Source organism: Lithobates pipiens, unplaced genomic scaffold, assembly GCF_037356315.1.
Source record: "Lithobates pipiens isolate NorthernLeopardFrog02 unplaced genomic scaffold, aLitPip1_a1.2 Scaffold_8, whole genome shotgun sequence".
Classification (NCBI taxonomy): Eukaryota; Metazoa; Chordata; class Amphibia; order Anura; family Ranidae; genus Lithobates; species Lithobates pipiens.
The window spans coordinates 513,669,598-513,687,771 of record NW_027507903.1 but is presented as its reverse complement, the minus strand read 5'-3'; the positions used below and the strand labels follow the sequence as shown (position 1 = coordinate 513,687,771).

At 43.9% G+C, this 18,174-nt stretch overlaps 1 protein-coding gene across 2 annotated transcripts in view; it reads left to right on the top strand.

Moving 5' to 3' along the window:
• The window catches only part of MPPED1 (metallophosphoesterase domain containing 1), a 183,024-nt gene extending 165,479 nt beyond the window's left edge, over window positions 1-17,545 (top strand). For both annotated transcript variants that reach the window (XM_077469393.1, XM_077469392.1), the window contains one exon: window positions 15,974-17,545. In XM_077469393.1, the coding sequence (XP_077325519.1) occupies window positions 15,974-16,092 (119 nt within the window). In that variant the 3' untranslated portion in view covers window positions 16,093-17,545. The remainder of the gene's footprint in view (window positions 1-15,973) is intronic.
• Window positions 17,546-18,174: the final 629 nt, after the last annotated feature.

The following is an 18,174-nucleotide window of genomic DNA, read 5'->3' as shown; positions in this document are numbered from 1 at the left end:
TATCACAGTGATTCACAAGGAAGGGAAAGACCCAGCGGCATGTAGCAGTTATAGGCCAATATAACTTTAGAATGTGGATCTTAAGCTTTTCACTAAGATCCTAGCCACCCGGTTAGCACAACACCTTTAACAGCTTGTACATTTAGACCAAGTTGGCTTCATTCCGTCAAGGGAAGCTAGAGACAGTACCACTAAGGTTCTGAATCTGCTACATGTTGTATGGTCCATGAACACCCCATGTATCTTTCTGAACACAGACGCCGAAAAGGCATTTGACCGGGTAAACTGGACATTTATGTTCGTGGTTCTCAGAGGTATTGGATTGGAAGAGGTAATGACTAGTCTGATAGCCAGCATATACTCCAACCCAACTGCCTGGGTAAAAGTAAACAGAGTCCTCTCCGACCCCTTCCCCATAACAAATGGGACAAGACAGGGATGCCCTCTGTCCCCCTATTTGTCCTCTCCCTAGAACCCTTCCTATCCACAAGCAGATTGAATCCAGACATACAGGGAATAACAGTGAGGAACACTGATTGTGTCACCGCCTCCCAGTTTGTGACAGGAGACAGATGGCCCACGATCAGGGGCATACCAAGAGGTTGGCCAGACTGGCGCCCGCCAGGGGCGCAGGCCGAGGGGGGGGCGCATATTGGCAGTGTTCTACTGCTCTTCTAACTTGTTCTCACACACACAGCCCGCCTTCACATCACCTCACATGCTTCAGATGCAGATGCATGTCTCCCGTCCCTGCAGCCTGTCTCACACACACAGCAGAACAAAGCTGCCCCCCCCCCCCCCTCATTAAGCTCTGTATAAGCACAAGAGGAAGGGGAGCAGGACCATGCACTGACTTCAGGTCTGTACAAACTTTTCTATGCTTTATAAATAGACAGGGAGGAGGGGGAGAGAGTGGCTGGGATTGGGAAGGAGGAAACTAAAACGATGTACAGCCTGTACATACAGTGCAGCCTGGGATATAACTACAGGTCCCAGCATGTTCTGCACCTCCATGGTAACCTGTGATAGGACTACAGGTCCCAGCATGTTGTGCACCTCCATTGCAGCCTTTGATAGGCCTAGAAGTTTCAGCATGCCTTGCTCCTCTATTGCAGCCTGTGCTAGAGCTAAAGGTCTCAGCATGAATGATCTGCACTTTCATTGTAGCGTAGGTTCCTTTGTGACGGGGCTAGAACAACAAGTCCCAGCATTCTGTGCACCTCTCTTGCAGCATGTGATAGAACTAAAAGTCCCACTATGCTCTGCAGGATCATTGCAGCCTGTGATAGGACTAGGAGCTCCAGCATGCCTTGCTCCTCTATTGCAGCCTGTGATAGAACTACAGGTCCCGGCATGAATGCTCTGCACTTTCATTGTAGTATAGGTTACTCGGTGGCTGGGCTATAACTAAAAGTCTCAGCATGCATTGCACCTCTCTTGCAGCCTATTATAGAACCACAAGTCCCAGCATGCTCTGCACCTGTCTTGCAACCTGTAATAGAACTACAAGTCCCAGTATGCTCTGCACCTCTCTTGCAGCCTATGATAGAACTACATGTCCCACCATGCTCTGCAGCTCTCTTGCAGCCTATGATAGAACTACATGTCCCACCATGCTCTGCACCTCTCTTGCAGCCTATGACTGAACCACAAGTCCCAGCATGCTTTGCACCTCTCTTGCAGCCTGTAATAGAACTACAAGTCCCAGTATGCTCTGTATCTCTCTTGCAGCCTATGATAGAACTACATGTCCCACCATGCTCTGCACCTCTCTTGCAGCCTATGACTGAACCACAAGTCCCAGCATGCTTTGCACCTCTCTTGCAGCCTGTAATAGAACTACAAGTCCCAGTATGCTCTGCATCTCTCTTCCAGCCTATGATAGAACTACATGTCCCAGTATGCTCTGCACCTCTCTTGCAGCCTATGATAGAACTACATGTCCCACCATGCTCTGCAGCTCTCTTGCAGCCTATGACTGAACCACAAGTCCCAGCATGCTTTGCACCTCTCTTGCAGCCTGTAATAGAACTACAAGTCCCAGTATGCTCTGCATCTCTCTTCCAGCCTATGATAGAACTACATGTCCCAGTATGTTCTGCACCTATCTTGCAGCCTATGATAGAACTACAAGTCCCAGTATGCTCTGCACCTCTCTGGCAGCCTATGATAGAACTACATGTCCCAGTATGCTCTGCACTTCTCTTGCAGCTTATGATAGAACTACATGTCCCAGCATGCTCTGCACCTCTCTCGCAGCCTATGATAGAGCTACATGTCCCAGTATGCTCTGCACCTCTCTTGCAGCCTGTGATAGAACTATAAGTGTCAGCATGCTCTGCACTTTCATTGGTCTTCAACCTATGATAGAACTAAAAGTCCCACTATGCTCTGCAGGAGCATTATAGCCTGTGATAGGGCTACAAGTCCCAGCATGCTTTACAGAGGTGGGGCAGAAGACCAGGGGGGTACAGAGGTAGGGCTGAAGACCAGGGGGGTACAGAGGTGGGGCTGAAGACCAGGGGGGTACAGAGGTGGGGCTGAAGACCAGTGGTGTACAGAGGTGGGGCTGAAGACCAGGGGAGTACAGAGGTGGGGTTGAAGACCAGGGGGGTACAGAGGTGGGGCTGAAGACCAGGGGGGTACAGAGGTGAGGTTGAAGACCAGGGGGGTATAGAGGTGGGACTGAAGACCAGGCGGGTACAGAGGTGGGGCTGAAGACCAGGGGGGTACAGAGGTGAGACAGATGTGCAGGAGGTACAGTGTTGGGGAAGAAAAGCAGGGGGTGTAAAGCAGTGGGGCAGATGTGAAAGGAGGTGTATTGGTGGGGCAGATGAGAAAGTGGGTTACATTGGTGGGGCAGATGGGTTCAGTGTTACGAAAGATGAGAAGGTGATTCAGTAGTGAGACAGAAGAGCATGGGGATATGGCAGTGGAGCAGATGTGCCGGGAGGTAAAGTGGTGGGGCAGATGAGAAAAGGGGTACATTAATGGGGCAAATGTGCAGGAGGTACAGTGGTGGAAGGGATGAGAAGGGGGTTTAGAGGTGGGACAGAAAATCAGGGGTTACAGAGGTGGGGCAGAGGAGAAAAGAGGTACATCGGTGAAACACATGAGCAGGGGGTTACAGTGGTGGGGCAGATGTGCAGGGGGTTACAGTGGTGAGGCAGATGAGCAGGGGGTTACAGTAGTGGGGCAGATGAGCAGGGGGTTACAGTAGTGGGGCAGATGAGCAGGGGGTTACAGTGGTGGGGCAGGTGTGCAGGGGGTTGCAGTGGTGGGGCAGATGAGCAGGGGGTTACAGTGGTGGAGAAGATGAGCAGGGGGGATAGTGACCTGAGGTGTGGAGTTGCAGGAATTGGGGCTGATTTGAGGCGTGAGGGTGCAGGATGTAAATTTCTCACTACCAAAGTAGTTTACAGCATTTACTTTATAAAAAATCCTTTTAGTGATTGAGAGTGTGAAGTTTTTGAAATTGAAGTTGAAATTTTTTTGTTATAAAATCGTCACTCTCAACTTCTTTGAAAACATTTTTCGGCACACTGTGCTCAAAACGTTGCCTACCCCTGTACTAGAACATTTATTATTATTATACAGAATTTATATAGCACCAATAGTTTACGCAGCACTTTAGAAAATAAAAGGGAGACAATAGAGTTATAATACAATAACATACAAGAGGATTAGGAGGGTGGTGCTCAGAAGAGCTTACAATCTAAAAGCATTCCACTTTTTATTTAGCCGGTTCCCGACTGGCGCACGCTGATGTACGTCGGCAGAATGGCATGGCTGGGCAAATGGGCGTACCTGTACGTCCCTTTAAATTTGCTGCTATGCCTTCACTTACACGCTGGCCGGGACCTCCGTGAGTCGGGTCGCGGATCCCACAGACTGGATCGCGGCAGGGATACCCACGATCGTCTCACTGGGAGGAAGAACGGGGAGATGCTAATGTAAACAAATCTCTGCTCCCTGTGATCGGGAGCGGTGATCAGTGTCACACGTAGCCACGCCCCCCCCCATGGTTAGAAATGCCCCAGGACACACTTAACCCTTACTCTGCCCCCTAGTAGTTAACCGCTTCACTGCCAGTGTCATTTACACAGGAATCAGTGCATTTGTATAGCACTGATGGCTGTATAAATGACTATAGCCCCTAAAATGTGTCAAAAATTTCCAATGTGTCCGCCATAATGTCACAGTCATGATAAAAATCGCTGATCACCGCCATTACTAGTAAAAAAATTATTAACAAAAATGCCATAAAACTATCCTCTATTTTGTAAACGCTATAACTTTTGCGCAAACCAATCAATAACCACTTATTGTGATTTTTTTTAACCAAAAATATGTAGAAGAATACGTATTAGCCTAAACTGAGGAAAAACATTTTTTTTAGATATTTTTGGGGGATATTTATTATAGCAAAATGTAAAAAATAATGCGTTCTTTTCAAAATTGTCGCTCTTATTTTGTTTATAGCGCAAAAAATAAAAACCACAGGGGTGAGCAAATACCACTAAAATAAAGCTCTATTTGTGGGGGAAAAAAGATGTCAATTTTGTTTGGGAGCCACTTCGCTCGACCGAGCAATTGTCAGTGAAAGCGACGCAGTGCCGAATCGCAAAAAGTGCTCTGGTCAGCAAGGGGGTAAAATCTTCGGGGGCTGAAGCGGTTAATTTTGGTAGATAAGATTAATTTTTTTATTTTTTCTACCGACAGCCTATTCTGGATTGGTAACCATTTTGGTAACCATAACAATAATACTCATACCCAGGAGAACAGATGATGGTTCAATAACAGTGGCAGGTTTTATGGTGCTGCTGATTGTATAGAACACAGGACATTCCCAGGAACCTATTGGTTTAAATAAAACATTCATTCTATAACGACATCTACGTGTGCTGGGAAAGCCCACAAAATCGAATGCTTTCCCAACACACAGGGAAATTCACTGCACTTGAGTGGGGGTGCCACTAATTGTCAATGGCACCCCCCATTAGGGTGCCCACGTGTCCCGGATTGCCCGGGATTGTCCCGCAATGGACATCTCTGTCCCTGGTCCCGGGCACCTTCATTCCGGGACAATACAGTGTCCCGGAATGAAGTAGTGAACACAGCCAGTGCAGCCACCCTATTAACTTCATTTGCGGAACTAGTTGCTAGGGCTGGCCCCGCCTGGCGTCTAGTAACCAGTGACGTCAGCACAGTAAGGTCGGGAGCGACGCCTGCGCCTAGAGCTGCCCTGCTCTTTCCACCCATCTTGGCAGTCAGCAACTCTTCCTTCTCCGGCACCCGGGGGCATGCAGCAGGGAGTCAGAACAGTGTCTCCCCGAATCCCTAACCAGCCCACCTGCTGTGTGTCAGTCTGCCCCACTGCTGCTACTGATGGGGTGGCAGGCGGTGGGTCTGGTTACCAGTGATGACAGTGCCAGGAAGCAGGAGTGGCAGAGGCTAACCCCAGAGGAGCACAATGTATCCAGACTCCGTTCCGGAACTCCTCCTCCCTGCACTTCACCGCAAAGACAGAGCAGGTGGTACCGACAAGGAGCTGCAGTAAGCCACACAGGCAGGGGCAGTACAAAGGGGGTGGAAGGGGCACCTGCCCTGGGTGGTTTTCCAATATGCAGTGAGGGGGGTGCATTGGGAGCTTCCATGGTTTTCCTGCCTCATTGCCAGGAGTGACTGTTCTCCCTCATTCTCTGCACTGTAACGATCCTCACTCTTATCTCTCAGTCTCTTATCTGTGCAGTTATAAATCTGTCTCCTGTAGCCTGTGCCATGCCCACTGTATGCTTCTACACTGCACATGGAGGAATGCCATCATAGCTGAGCTCTCCTGGGGTCCTGAGCAGTGAATAGTGATTACAGAGAACCAATCTTTTAGCAGCAGCCAACAGAGACAAGAACAGCTGAAAGATCCATTCCCTGTAATCACTACTGCACTGCCTAAGATAGGGCTCTGAAATTCTGACCACCTCTGTGCTCCCCCTTCTTCCTCCAGTTATTGGATACTAATTCCACTGTGGGGTCCTAACCCCCAGCTCCCAGAGGAGGACAGAATTTCCCATGTTACACACTTGCTCCTCATCCAATCTCCCACTGTGAGCTACAGCCATGCTGCTTAAGGTAGAGGGCACACTAATGTAAAGGGGAAGGAGGGGGGGCAAACTAATGTAAGGAGGGGGCGCTCTTATGTAAGGACAGGGCACACTAATGTAAGGAGGGGGTGCTTTTATGTAAGAAGGGGGCACACTAATGTAAGGAGGGGGTGCTTTTATGTAAGAAGGGGGCATACTAATGTAAGGAGGGGGCGCTCTTATATAAGGAGGGGGCGCTCTTATATAAGGAGGGGGCGCTCTTATATAAGGAGGGGGCGCTCTTATATAAGGAGGGGGCGCTCTTATGTAAGGAGGGGGTGCTTTTATGTAAGAAAGGGGCACACTAATGTAAGGAGGGAGTGCTCTTATGTAAGGAGGGGGCGCTCTTATGTAAGGAGGGGCACTTTTATGTAAGAAAGGGGCATACTAATGTAAGAAGCGGGGCACACTAATGTAAGGAGGGGGCGCTCTTATGTAAGAAAGGGGGCACACTAATGTAAGGAGGGGGTGCTTTTATGTAAGAAAGGGGCACACTAATGTAAGAAGCGGGGCACACTAATGTAAGGAGGGGACGCTCTTATGTAAGAAATGGGGCACACTAATGTAAGGTGGGGGTGCTTTTATGTAAGGAGGGGGCACACTAATGTAAGAAGTGGGGCACACTAATGTGCCCCCTTGCATCCTCCCGAGAGTCCCCTTACAACCCTGGGAGTGCCACTTAGTACAGTAGTACTAAGGGGGCACCCTGGAGGAGGATGTAAGGGGGGGGATAGACCTGCTGTACTCCCTGCGGTAGTCCCTATGAAAAGTGATCCTAGCACCCACTTATGATCTTGCACACAGGCCCACTGATTTAATAATATGCCACTGCCCCAGCCTCAAAAATTGGCCAAAAAAAAAAAAGTATCAAAAATTATCTTTTTTTGGGGGGGGGGGGGTTGTCCCTGAATGGAAGTCTGGAAATGTGGTCACCCTACCCCCCATGCATCTGCAAACACACATCCTAAACTGAATGGTGCTGCAGCAGAATGCGGTTCTATGCAGCATGTTTTTAGAAAAGAGCCAGGGACTTCTTTTCCATGTTTTTCACATGTAGGGGAGTGCATTAAAATGAATGGGCTGTCCTATGCACAAGAGCATGCAGAAAGGCACCCATGCAAGCAATAGTGCCAACCAAACCCATTCACACCACCCTGTGTTGAGCTGTGATGTGTAGCAGATAGACAGGGCAATTTGCTTTGTGTGCCGTGTGTTCAGTTCACACCACTGAAGTGAAAACAAGTAGGATGTTCTTTATTACTATACTGTTTTTGGCATACTACAACACTGTGTATGGCGGTGCATAAACAGGAATGATATGTCAGTTTGTGACATTTCAAAAAGCTGCAAAATGAAAAAAATAAAAAGTTGAATAGTGTGATGCATTGTAATAAGCACATGACTCTGTTCCTTTCCCAACGCTCACCAGGGACCTCTTCTGATATGAGGTCACATTGAAATTTTAGATGGCCAAGCTAAGCACAATATGAAGCATAAGCATAATATGAATACAGATTCTTATCTTTTAGTATATTTAGCAACTTTAAAAATGTAAAATGAGTTATATTAGAAAAAATATAAAACCTATTAAGGTTTATAAGGTTTTAGATTTCTTCTGAATGTGATACCACGTGTTTATCCTAAATCTCATCTGACTACTATGTTTATATGCAATATCTTTTTTCAAAAGTCAAAACCATTGTAAAGGGACTGTATAGCCTAAACATTATCTTTAATGGATATGCAGACAATTATAAATGAAAGTAAATCGATGTAAAAAAGCAAACAACTGAAATTCTAACTCTTTAATGAAGGGAGGTTGCCGGGGGGAACGTGGCACAGTTACATAATTTTCTTCAGGCTATCCCGAAATCCCAAGTTTACAGCAGACCAACAGAACCGCTCCCACACGTCCTCTCCAAAATGTATTCCCTTCTGAATACCCCCCCCCCCTCCCCCACAACAACCATGCCTGCCTTGCATTACGAAATGAGAAACAGATCTCAACTATAGAAATAAGTTGGTCCACACTATCCCAGAGACACATTATTGTTGAAGGTACCTCATCCCCTAATAATTCTATAAATATTGTATCCAAGAATAGGAAAAAAGGGGGGGGCAGGGGATTTTTTTACGGTACACTATATAAAGAGACAGAGATTTCTTAAAAAAGAATTCATAGCTTTAATATTGGAAATATGTTAAAATTATTTTGGAAGAACCAAAATAGCAAAAATATAATAACAAATACACTTTTTAGACAAAAATTTTTTACATGACACAAAGTATAGGGGATCCTGAAAATGTTAGTTGCTGAGAATGATCATGTATCCTCCCGACATGTTTCGCGTTTTTGCTTCTTCAGGGGAGTATGCAACTAACATGAACATAGACACAAAAAAAAGGGGTTTAAGAATACAGAAAATACATTTATGCCATACAATTAGATACACATAAATTTCAGAACATTAAATATGAAATTGGTCTCAATTCGCTCAGTCCAAGGAGGTACAATGCTTACCCAGGTGTAATCATTCCCGGCATCACAACCCACAAGCCAATAGATGGTGAGATAGGTGGCAAGAATTAGGTGACAGGATCAAATGCTAAAAACAACCCAGCCCCATGCAGGGCATAGATGGAGGTAGACAAGCGCTACAAAGATCAAAAACAAAATCCAGAGATAAGTACCAAGTTTACAAATCCAGCACAGGTATTGAAAATTGTTAGTTTGTAACATAAAGGGTAAATGATATCAATCCCTAAATTATAAGAGGGAATTGGGGCTGAAAAACATGCCTCCATAGTAGAACATGAGATGCTCATTATCAAAGGAATGAAATAATTGATTTTAATTACACCTAATTAGTATAAGGGTTGTAAGAAATGGCTGCTGGGGATATACAACTAATATACTGTTAAAGAGAGTAAAAGGAATAAAAATTATTTTTACCTGCAGTTAGAGTCAAAGATGAAAGAATTAATTCCATATAATGATATTGGTGCAATACAAATGCAACAGATTACAAAGAAAGAATCAATTGATTCATTGTGGTGTTTTATAAATTACAGAGTGCAGCGGTATGCTGCCACTGCCAGGCTTGCTGAACCTACAAGCAAATAAAAAGAAGGATAAATAGATATGGGTATAGAAAGATGAGAAACGGTGTTGTAACAGTATGAAGTTCAACTAAAAAGGTATATTTACCAAAAGGGAGAGTCAGCGTGGCGGTAGTATCTGTGCTGAACCTGCACTACAGATGAAGTGACAGCGCTGCCTTTTGTATCCCCCATCCATCGAGCCGGCGTCTGACGTCACCGGCTCGATGCGGACAGCCATAGGTGGAAGCAGTGAGCATGTGCAAAGCCTTTCAAGTCGGCATTTGAACTACCAACCCCATAATGCCTCAGTGCTGACACGAGGTTCATTAGGGTAAATGCTGATGGAGATAGGGCTACCCTAGCTCTCCGCCCTTAAGGGGGCGGGAAGACACAAGCCTGCATAGAGGGCAGATGAAACGACGATTGTCATGGCTTTTAACCCTAGAGGGGATTACATGCTCCCTTCCACCTCAAATCGGGAGCCGCCTGGGGATATAACCCAGCGGCGCCCTTGGGTGTCCATATGCCCTTGCATACTTGGAGCAAGGGAAGATGAAAAACAGAAGATCTCAACTATATTTTTACTACATCTCAAAAACAGAATATGATCGTTTTCTCTCTCAAGTTCTCCCTTTACACTAAAATGCAAGAGACCAACTATAAGATCCTGACAAGGTGGTACTTGACACCTAGTCACCTGCATACGATGTTCTCTGACACTTCTGAGCAGTGTTGGCATTGCAATGAGGACAGGGGAACGATGCTGCACATATTGTGGACATGCCCTAGACCAGTGATTCTCAACCAGGGTTCCTCCAAAGGTTGCTAGGGGTTCCTTCAGCATTGGGCAATTTCTGCCTCTCAAATAAGTTCTCACTGACACCATTGATCATTTTAGCTATCTGTAAGGAGGTAATTCTTCCCAATGACCACAAGTGTAAGGACCATTCTTCCCACTGACCATCACACTAATGTATCATGAGTTGTAGATTTTTAAAATTTAGCAGGGGTTCCCCTAAGACCAGAGAACTATTTGAAGGGTTCCTCTGTCTTGAAAAGGTTGAGAAAGGCTGCCCTAGACTGATGACTTTTTGGACTGCGGTTCACACCATCTCCCAAAAAATTCACAAAATTCCAGATGCCGAAGCACCCAGCATTTTTTCTACTCCACATATCAACTCTATCTCCCAAAGTCTATAAAAAGTCTATTCTGCGTCACCTGACGAATGCAGCGAAATCATGCATTCCCTTTCTCTGTAAACAGCAAAACCCACCACCCACAGCAGTTTGGCTGGGGAAGGTGGAAGAGATTAAAAAGATGGAGGATCTAATACTATACTAAGACAGACATGAAACTTTCAAGAACACCTGGGATGTTTGGAACATGTTTATATTCTTGGAAGAGGGCAAGGCCCTCTATGAGACCTGAGTAAATGAAAAATTTGATAAAATACTGGAGATTAGGACTGGCCTGAGCCAGAAATACAATTTCAGTCAAACGTCACCCTACCCCCTCACTCCTCCCCCTCCTTCCTTCCCCTCCGCCCCCCCCCCCCCCTTCCCTGCACCAGCACTCTTTACTTACTATAAAGCCCCATACACACTATCAGATTTTCTGCTGATTTTTTTTCCTTCAGATTTACCAAAACCATATAATATGAGGTCAAACCTTAGGAGTTTCAATGTGTATGCAATCAGGCAGGCCCTTGCACTACATGGTTTTGGTAAATTTGAAGACAAAAATCAGCAGAAAATCTGGTAGTGTGTATGGGGCTTAACTTGTCTATAAGTGTTTTTTAAAAATTAGGATATGGGCTGCCCATTATTTTTGGTACACATGTGTATGTATTTAGCACACTAGCGCCATGTAGTTACAGGAAGACAGTAAATGTCACTTGCGAAATCTCCAATATGAACGCTGACTGTTCTAATATACATTACTACTTACTGTGCCATGCTATAAAGGAGGCTACGACCTCCGTGGTTGATGGCTCCTATTGGATTCTGTGGGCCTTGCCCTATTTTTGAAAATAAAATTTATATTTGAAAAAAAGGCTCTGATGTTGGTTCCCAGGTTGAGGAAGGGAGTAACGTGAGCCTAGAGAGAGGGGGTGCCCAAGAAGTACACCTCCATCTGATTTTAGCATTCAAATTTCCCTACCCCAGTTGCTAAACTGGAAAAATAAATATGACCCCAGTCATCCATATGCTCAGCAAGAAGGAAGAAAAAAAGAGCGCACCAGCCTTGTGCTTTATCCTTTGGATATGTATTTATTAAAACCGTAAAAAGAAAACTACTCACAAGCGGTTGTATAAAATCTTGCAATATGAATAGTCGTCAAGTAGCAGCATCTAGTCACAGATGAGCGGAACTCTCCAGAGATCACAGAGGAGCTCACACCCAGCTGATGCATTTCGAAGGCACCATCCCTTCTCGCCCAGAGCTCAGCAGTCAGACACCCTTCCAACAGACCATCCACTGGGTTTTGAGGATGGACTACTGGCCAGAACTTGCTCAGTATGCAATTGAGCTACTGGCCTGACCTGCATCCAGCGTTCTTTCTGAACGCACATTCAGTGCTGCTGGAGGGTTTGTAACGGATCATAGTGTGTGACTGTTCACAGACTCCGTTGATAGGCTCACATTCATAAAAATGAATTAGTCTTGGATCAGCAGCAGCTATAAAGCACCTGATGCTGATGTAACTGATTGATTTTTCTATGGATGTGAGATCTCTTGAAGACTGCCTATGCTGAGTGACTATGCTATTCCTCCTCAATCTTGATGATGCTAGGTGACCAACAATATTCTTGGTTTAGGGCACGACCACTACTGCCTAAGGCTCAATTTTTCTGCCCCTGTTTAACAGGGGCATGTAATTACAATTTTTGATCAAATATTTCACAGCAGGGCACGTTCCTGCACCCAACAAGCATAACTGTGTCCCTCATTCCTCCTCATTTTTCCCTCATTTTGGTCTGATCTATATAGTTGTATAACCACTTACAGACCGGACCATTTTGCTGGTCAAAGACCAGACATCTTTTTGCGATTCGGCACTGTGTCGCTTTAACTGACAATTGCGCGGTCGTGCCACGTGGCTCCCAAACAAAATTGACGTCCTTTTTTTCCCACAAATAGAGCTTTCTTGTGGTGGTATTTGATCGCCTCTGCGGTTTTTATTTTTTGCGCTATAAACAAAAATAGAGCGACAATTTTGAAAAAAAAAACGCATTATTTTTTACTTTTTGTTATAATAAATATCCCCAAAAAATATATAAAAAAAACGTTTTTTTCCCTCAGTTTAGGCCGATACGTATTCTTCTACATATTTTTGGTAAAAAAAATCGCAATAAGCGATTATTGATTGGTTTGCGCAAACGTTATAGCGTTTACAAAATAGGGATAGTTTTATGGCATTTTTATTAATAAGTTTTTATTATTTATTTTTTTACTAGTAATGGCGGCGATCAGCGATTTTTATTGTGACTGAGACATTGTGGCGGACACATCGGACATTTTTTGGGACCATTGTCATTTATAAAATAATCACTGCTGTATAAATGCAGTGATTCCTGTGTAAATTACACTGGCAGTGAAGGGGTTAACCAGTGGGTGGCAGTGTAGGGGTTAAGTGTTCCTAGGGGTGTGTTACTAACTGTGGGGAGGTTGGGCTTTCATTTAGTGAACACTGATCTCTGCTCCAATCACATGGAGCAGAGATCAGCATCAATAGTTGCTAGGCAGAATGGAGAAATGCTGTTTACACAGCATTTCCTCCATTCAGCCATCCCGTAATACGATCGCGGGTATGCCCGCGGCGATCGAGTCCGCAGGACCCGCGATCGGACTGACGGGGGTCCCGACCGGCACGCGAGCGCGACGCTGGCGTCGCGCTCGCGATGGCAGGGCGGCATTGAAGATTGGACGTACCTGTACGCCAATATGCCCGCCCGTGCCATTCTGCCGACGTACATCGGCGTGCGCTGGTCGGGAACCGGATATAAAATGCACTTTTTATCTTTCATAAAGTGTTTCCTAGTGCAAAATCTTTCATCTAAATTTCAAATTGCTGCATTTGTAAAATTTAAAAGCCAATATAAAGGAATAGTAGTGGTAAAAAAAAAAAGCCCTAGTGGATTTAATTAACCTTTTTGTTTTTGGTTAATTCTCCTTTATGTGCGTGTGACAGGGGGCGTGTCCTATGCCTACATACGTTTGCTAGTAGGTGTCCCTCCCATTTCAAAATGTTGGGAGGTATGTCTTTACAGCTCGGTAAGGGTGTGAAACTCACTTCTACAGTTGGTGTTCTCAGTGAGGCGATTTGATAGATTCAAAAAACTTTTAGGTGTGTTTTCTAGCAAGCACAATGTAAGGTAATATGAAAAGTTGTAGTGACATACAAACACTCAGGTTGAACTGGATGGACACCCAGTTACTATGTGATGAAAGAGTTTCATAAATTAATATCTTTTCTTTCTTGAGTTAGCCAAAATCCTCCTTTATTTATGTTTACACACTCCCCCCCAGACACTGAAGATCATTGCTCTTTATTGGCCAGACACTGCAGATAACAGTGGGAGGGTTTCAGCAACAGAGGCAATTCTGTCAATCCAGAAAGCAGTGGGAGGAACTAGGTGTGGCCTGGTGCTGACTGACCAGCTACAGGCTTGTGAATGAGCAGTAACAATGCTGATAGCCATGCCTCCTGCAACGTCTTCTCATACTACTGTAGTGGAAGCAGGCGCGTGACGAGAGTGACAACTATGCTCTGAAATCAGGAGCTGTACAGCATATTTGTCACACAATCACAGGAAACTGCTTTAGGTGGTGACAGGATTAACAGATATTTTTGAGACCTTGCAGGAGAACTAAGCAAGATTTGCCAGCAGTTAAGCTTTTCAGCACACATTATTTAAATAAGAGGCCATAGTTCTACTTTAACCACTTCCCGCCTGGTCAATAGCAAATTGACGTCCGGGAAGTGGTTCTGTTATCCTGACTGTCCTTCAGGATAACATGCCGCCGCACGCCTGTGGGGGCACACATCGTGGTGATCGGTGGAGCAGTGTGTCAGTCTGACTGGCCTGACTAAACTCGTGCACCCCCTAATTTAAATATGACCCGCCCCTTCCTGTCAAGGCCACACCCCCTGCTGTTTAAGATCCAACTTGACATTTTCCAGTGGGGACACAAGTTCTGTGGGCCTGGGGGGAAGGGGGGGCAATGGATTCCCTTAATTTGCATAGATTTCCTCTAACTTCCTGATTGGCTATGGGGCAGGAAATGAAGGAAAATCTCTGCAATGAGAAAGGGATGATAAAAAAAAAACTGACAGGGGCTATAACTCTGCCTTATTCTATCCAAAATGAAAAAAAAAAAGTGTTGCCTATAGTTCTACTTTAAGCACAAATTTCTGAAAATATTTTGGAAAGGACTAAGAAGATATAACCATGCCAATGGTGCAGCAGAAAACAAATAACACAGTGAGGTTTGTGGTCCAGGATGATAGGACAGGCAAAATTAGAAGTTGTGCCCCCCACAGTTGCAGAATGCCGGCCTCCGCATACTGGAAGCAGTGCCTCCGCTTTATGAGGGTGCTAGACTAATTTGCCTCTTAGTCCAGTCCGCCCCATAGAACTGGCGCTACACTAACAGGGATAACTGAGTGGCTAGGGGAATAAAACATCGAAATTTTGGGTCCATGACCAGGAAACTCCTCAGAACTTAATCCCATTGAGAACGTGTGGTCAATCCTCAAGAGGCGGTGAACAAAAAAAAAAAAAAACAAATTCTGGCAAACACCAAGCATTGATTATGCAAGAATGGGCTGCCATCAGTCAGGATGTGACCCTGAAAGTTGATTGACAGCATGCCAGGGCAGATTGCAGAGATCTTGAAAAAGAAGGGTCAACACAGCAAATATTGATAATAAACTTCATGTAATTGTCAATAAAAGCCTTTGACACTTATGAAATGTGTGCAATTATACTTCAGTATACCATAGTAACATCTGACAAAAATATCTAAAAACACTGAAGCAGCAGACTTTGTGAAAATTAATATTTGTGTCATTCTCAAAACTTTCAGTCATGGCTGTACATGCCCCTGCAGCCCTGGTGTTGACTAATCACATGGAAAGGTTTGGAAAACCTGCTATGGTTAGAGATTGGGTAGTTTATGAATAATCAAATTATTGGCCAATGGCCATTACTTCTCCAGCCTATCCTCCAGATTTGCCAGTCAGTGGCTAGAATTAATAATGGGCATTACAAACTTTTGACTCTGCTCACCTATGATGTGATTTTGCTGATTTTGAAATTAAAAGTGTAGAAGAGTGTGAATCATGGACCAGATTGTGCTGGCTTTCCTGCAAATTCTAAGATATTGGTCCAAAAACACCAAGAGGTAAAGAATAAGGATGATCCTATTTTTTCAGGTTTCCTCCCCTGCTTTACGCGGCTGGGCTGTGGGGCAGAGTTGTCTAAATCTTAGGGACAGGAATACAAATCCTTTAGCACGTAAAACAGTTCTCATTTCATCCATGTATTTAGCTTTGTTCATGGAGTTTGGCATATATAAAGCTAATGGTTATTTCATAATATTCGACACAATGTTTAATAAATGGAAATCCATGGAAATTGAAATGAAAATCCAAGAACTATTTACTATTTATTAAGAATTATTTGATATTCCTTTTAAACTCCATATTGTGTTTCATCTCTTGCAGGGTATGGAGTAATGGCAGATGGGACCACTACATATGTCAATTCCTCAGTATGTACTGTGAATTATCAGCCAGTTAATCCTCCTATAGTAATTGATTTGCCAAATCCAAGGAACACGTGATTCCAGCAACGTATACATATGAATCATCAGCTGGCTCCCATGTAACTAGAGTGGCCATCACTGACTTCCTGCACCTTAATGAGTCCAGTAAACAGATTATCGAATATGTAGGTGGACATGTTTTATTGGATAGTTTGGCACGCAGGCTATGCACAACTACAGTATATTACCAGCCTGTACCATGGGAACCACCCAGACGAGGCCAATACCGACTATTGAGATTACACCAGCCAATCCTTAAATGGCCACTCTGGTCAAACAGCAAACTTTTTTTTTCTTTTTGAAGCAATCATAATGACTGCTTTAAAATCCTTTCTTTTTTTGCTGCAACCACACTTTGATCCTATCAGGATAAACCTTGCTTTTGAGTTGCTATAGTCTAAAGGGAGCACCACCACCATCTAAGCCTACAGTTATTTTCATGTCACCACCCCTCCTCCTAAAACAGGTCTGATCTCTGTGTCTGCTTAACACCCAGAGAGGTTTCAGTAGCCAATGCAGAACTGCCAACTGCCAGCCTTATTTGAAATTTCAACTGGTGTGCAGCGGATGATGGGCATTCAGTATAAAGAAGAAAAACACTTAAATAAGCACAATTCAGACAATGTCTTTTCATATTTATTACATTTTGTTGCTTGGTGTTCACCGGTAATTAATTCTGACGCAATGAGGCAAAAACTTAAATAACATCCAAATGTATCTTGTGTTCCACCAAGAGTAAAAATGTTGCTGATATTTGAAAAAGCACAGTTACTGGAGTAAAACAAGTTACATAAGGGGGAAATGGACTTTATGAACTTTATGCTGTAAAACCTGATGGACGCAAACTTGAGCAACTGGAAGGGGAAGCTCCATACAGACTAGTAGTTGAGGAACAGCTAACATCATAAGACTCCTGTAAACCTTTCATTTGCTCTGTTAAGTTGATTTTTGCAATGCACTTCTTGCCCTGCAGCATGGTAGCTGCCCATTACTGCAGCAATGTAGTTGCTCCTCTTCTGCAAAGCACAGTTAATGTTTGTTGTGGAGCTGAATTGTCGTATGACTCCGAATGCCAAACTTACTTTTCTCTTTTCTATCATTGTTATTAATATGTCAACAGAGAATTATAGAGGCTACCATTGCTGACCTCCCTAAAATGCTGGTTGCCTGGCCATTATGCTGACGTTCTAGCTTTAGTACTTTCTATTTTAACCTGGAGTATACTTGATCTGGAGCAGGTATGCAGATCAGGAAGGTAAGAGGAAAGTGACCTCCTTATCTGCATGCATGTTTTGAGTCAGTGACGCAAAGAAATGAAGCCAAGGGTCAGTATAACATCTATATAACATTTTCTAATGTGGAGATCAGTATCCTCTATGTTTTCCTCATAATGGATTTCCTTTGATTTATGCTGTGATTTTTTTTTTTCTTTTTATCTTCTTGTATATAAATAAATCATTTCAGGACAACATTGTGGTGTTTTTGGAAGTTTTCTTAAGGGCCGGTCCTAAAGGGAAACTGCTCAAAAAAGGCAAGCAGATGCCAAAACTGTACCCTTATGAAAGATTTATAATTTTTTCACACAAATATAGCTTTCTTTTGTTAGTATTTAATCACCACTGGGTTTTTTATTTTTTTGCTAAATGAACAAAAAAGTCTCAATATTTTGAAAAAAAAGTGTTTCTCTTTGTTTCTGTTTTAAAAATTTGCAAAATAATAAACTTTCTTCATAAATGTAGGCCAAAATGTATAGTGGGTATAGAAAAGACTCAACCCCCTTTAAAATAATTACATTTTATTGCTTTGCAGCCTGAAATGAAGACAGTTTTTGTTTAATCCAACTGTATTTACTGTACTCGGTGCAACTTATAACATCTAAGTGAAAGATAAAAACACCAGCATGTCAGAATTGCAGAATCACTGAGTTGGAAAGAGATCACCCTTTTCTAAAAGTGACTTGTAAACTCAATCAGGTATAGCTAATCACCTTCTCAATAGCACATAAAGCCATTTGACTTTTACTTGTGATCAGCTGTTGTCATTTTGATTAGCTCAGCATGTAAAGAGCTTTCCTGGACCATTTCAGTCCCTGGGTGGCAA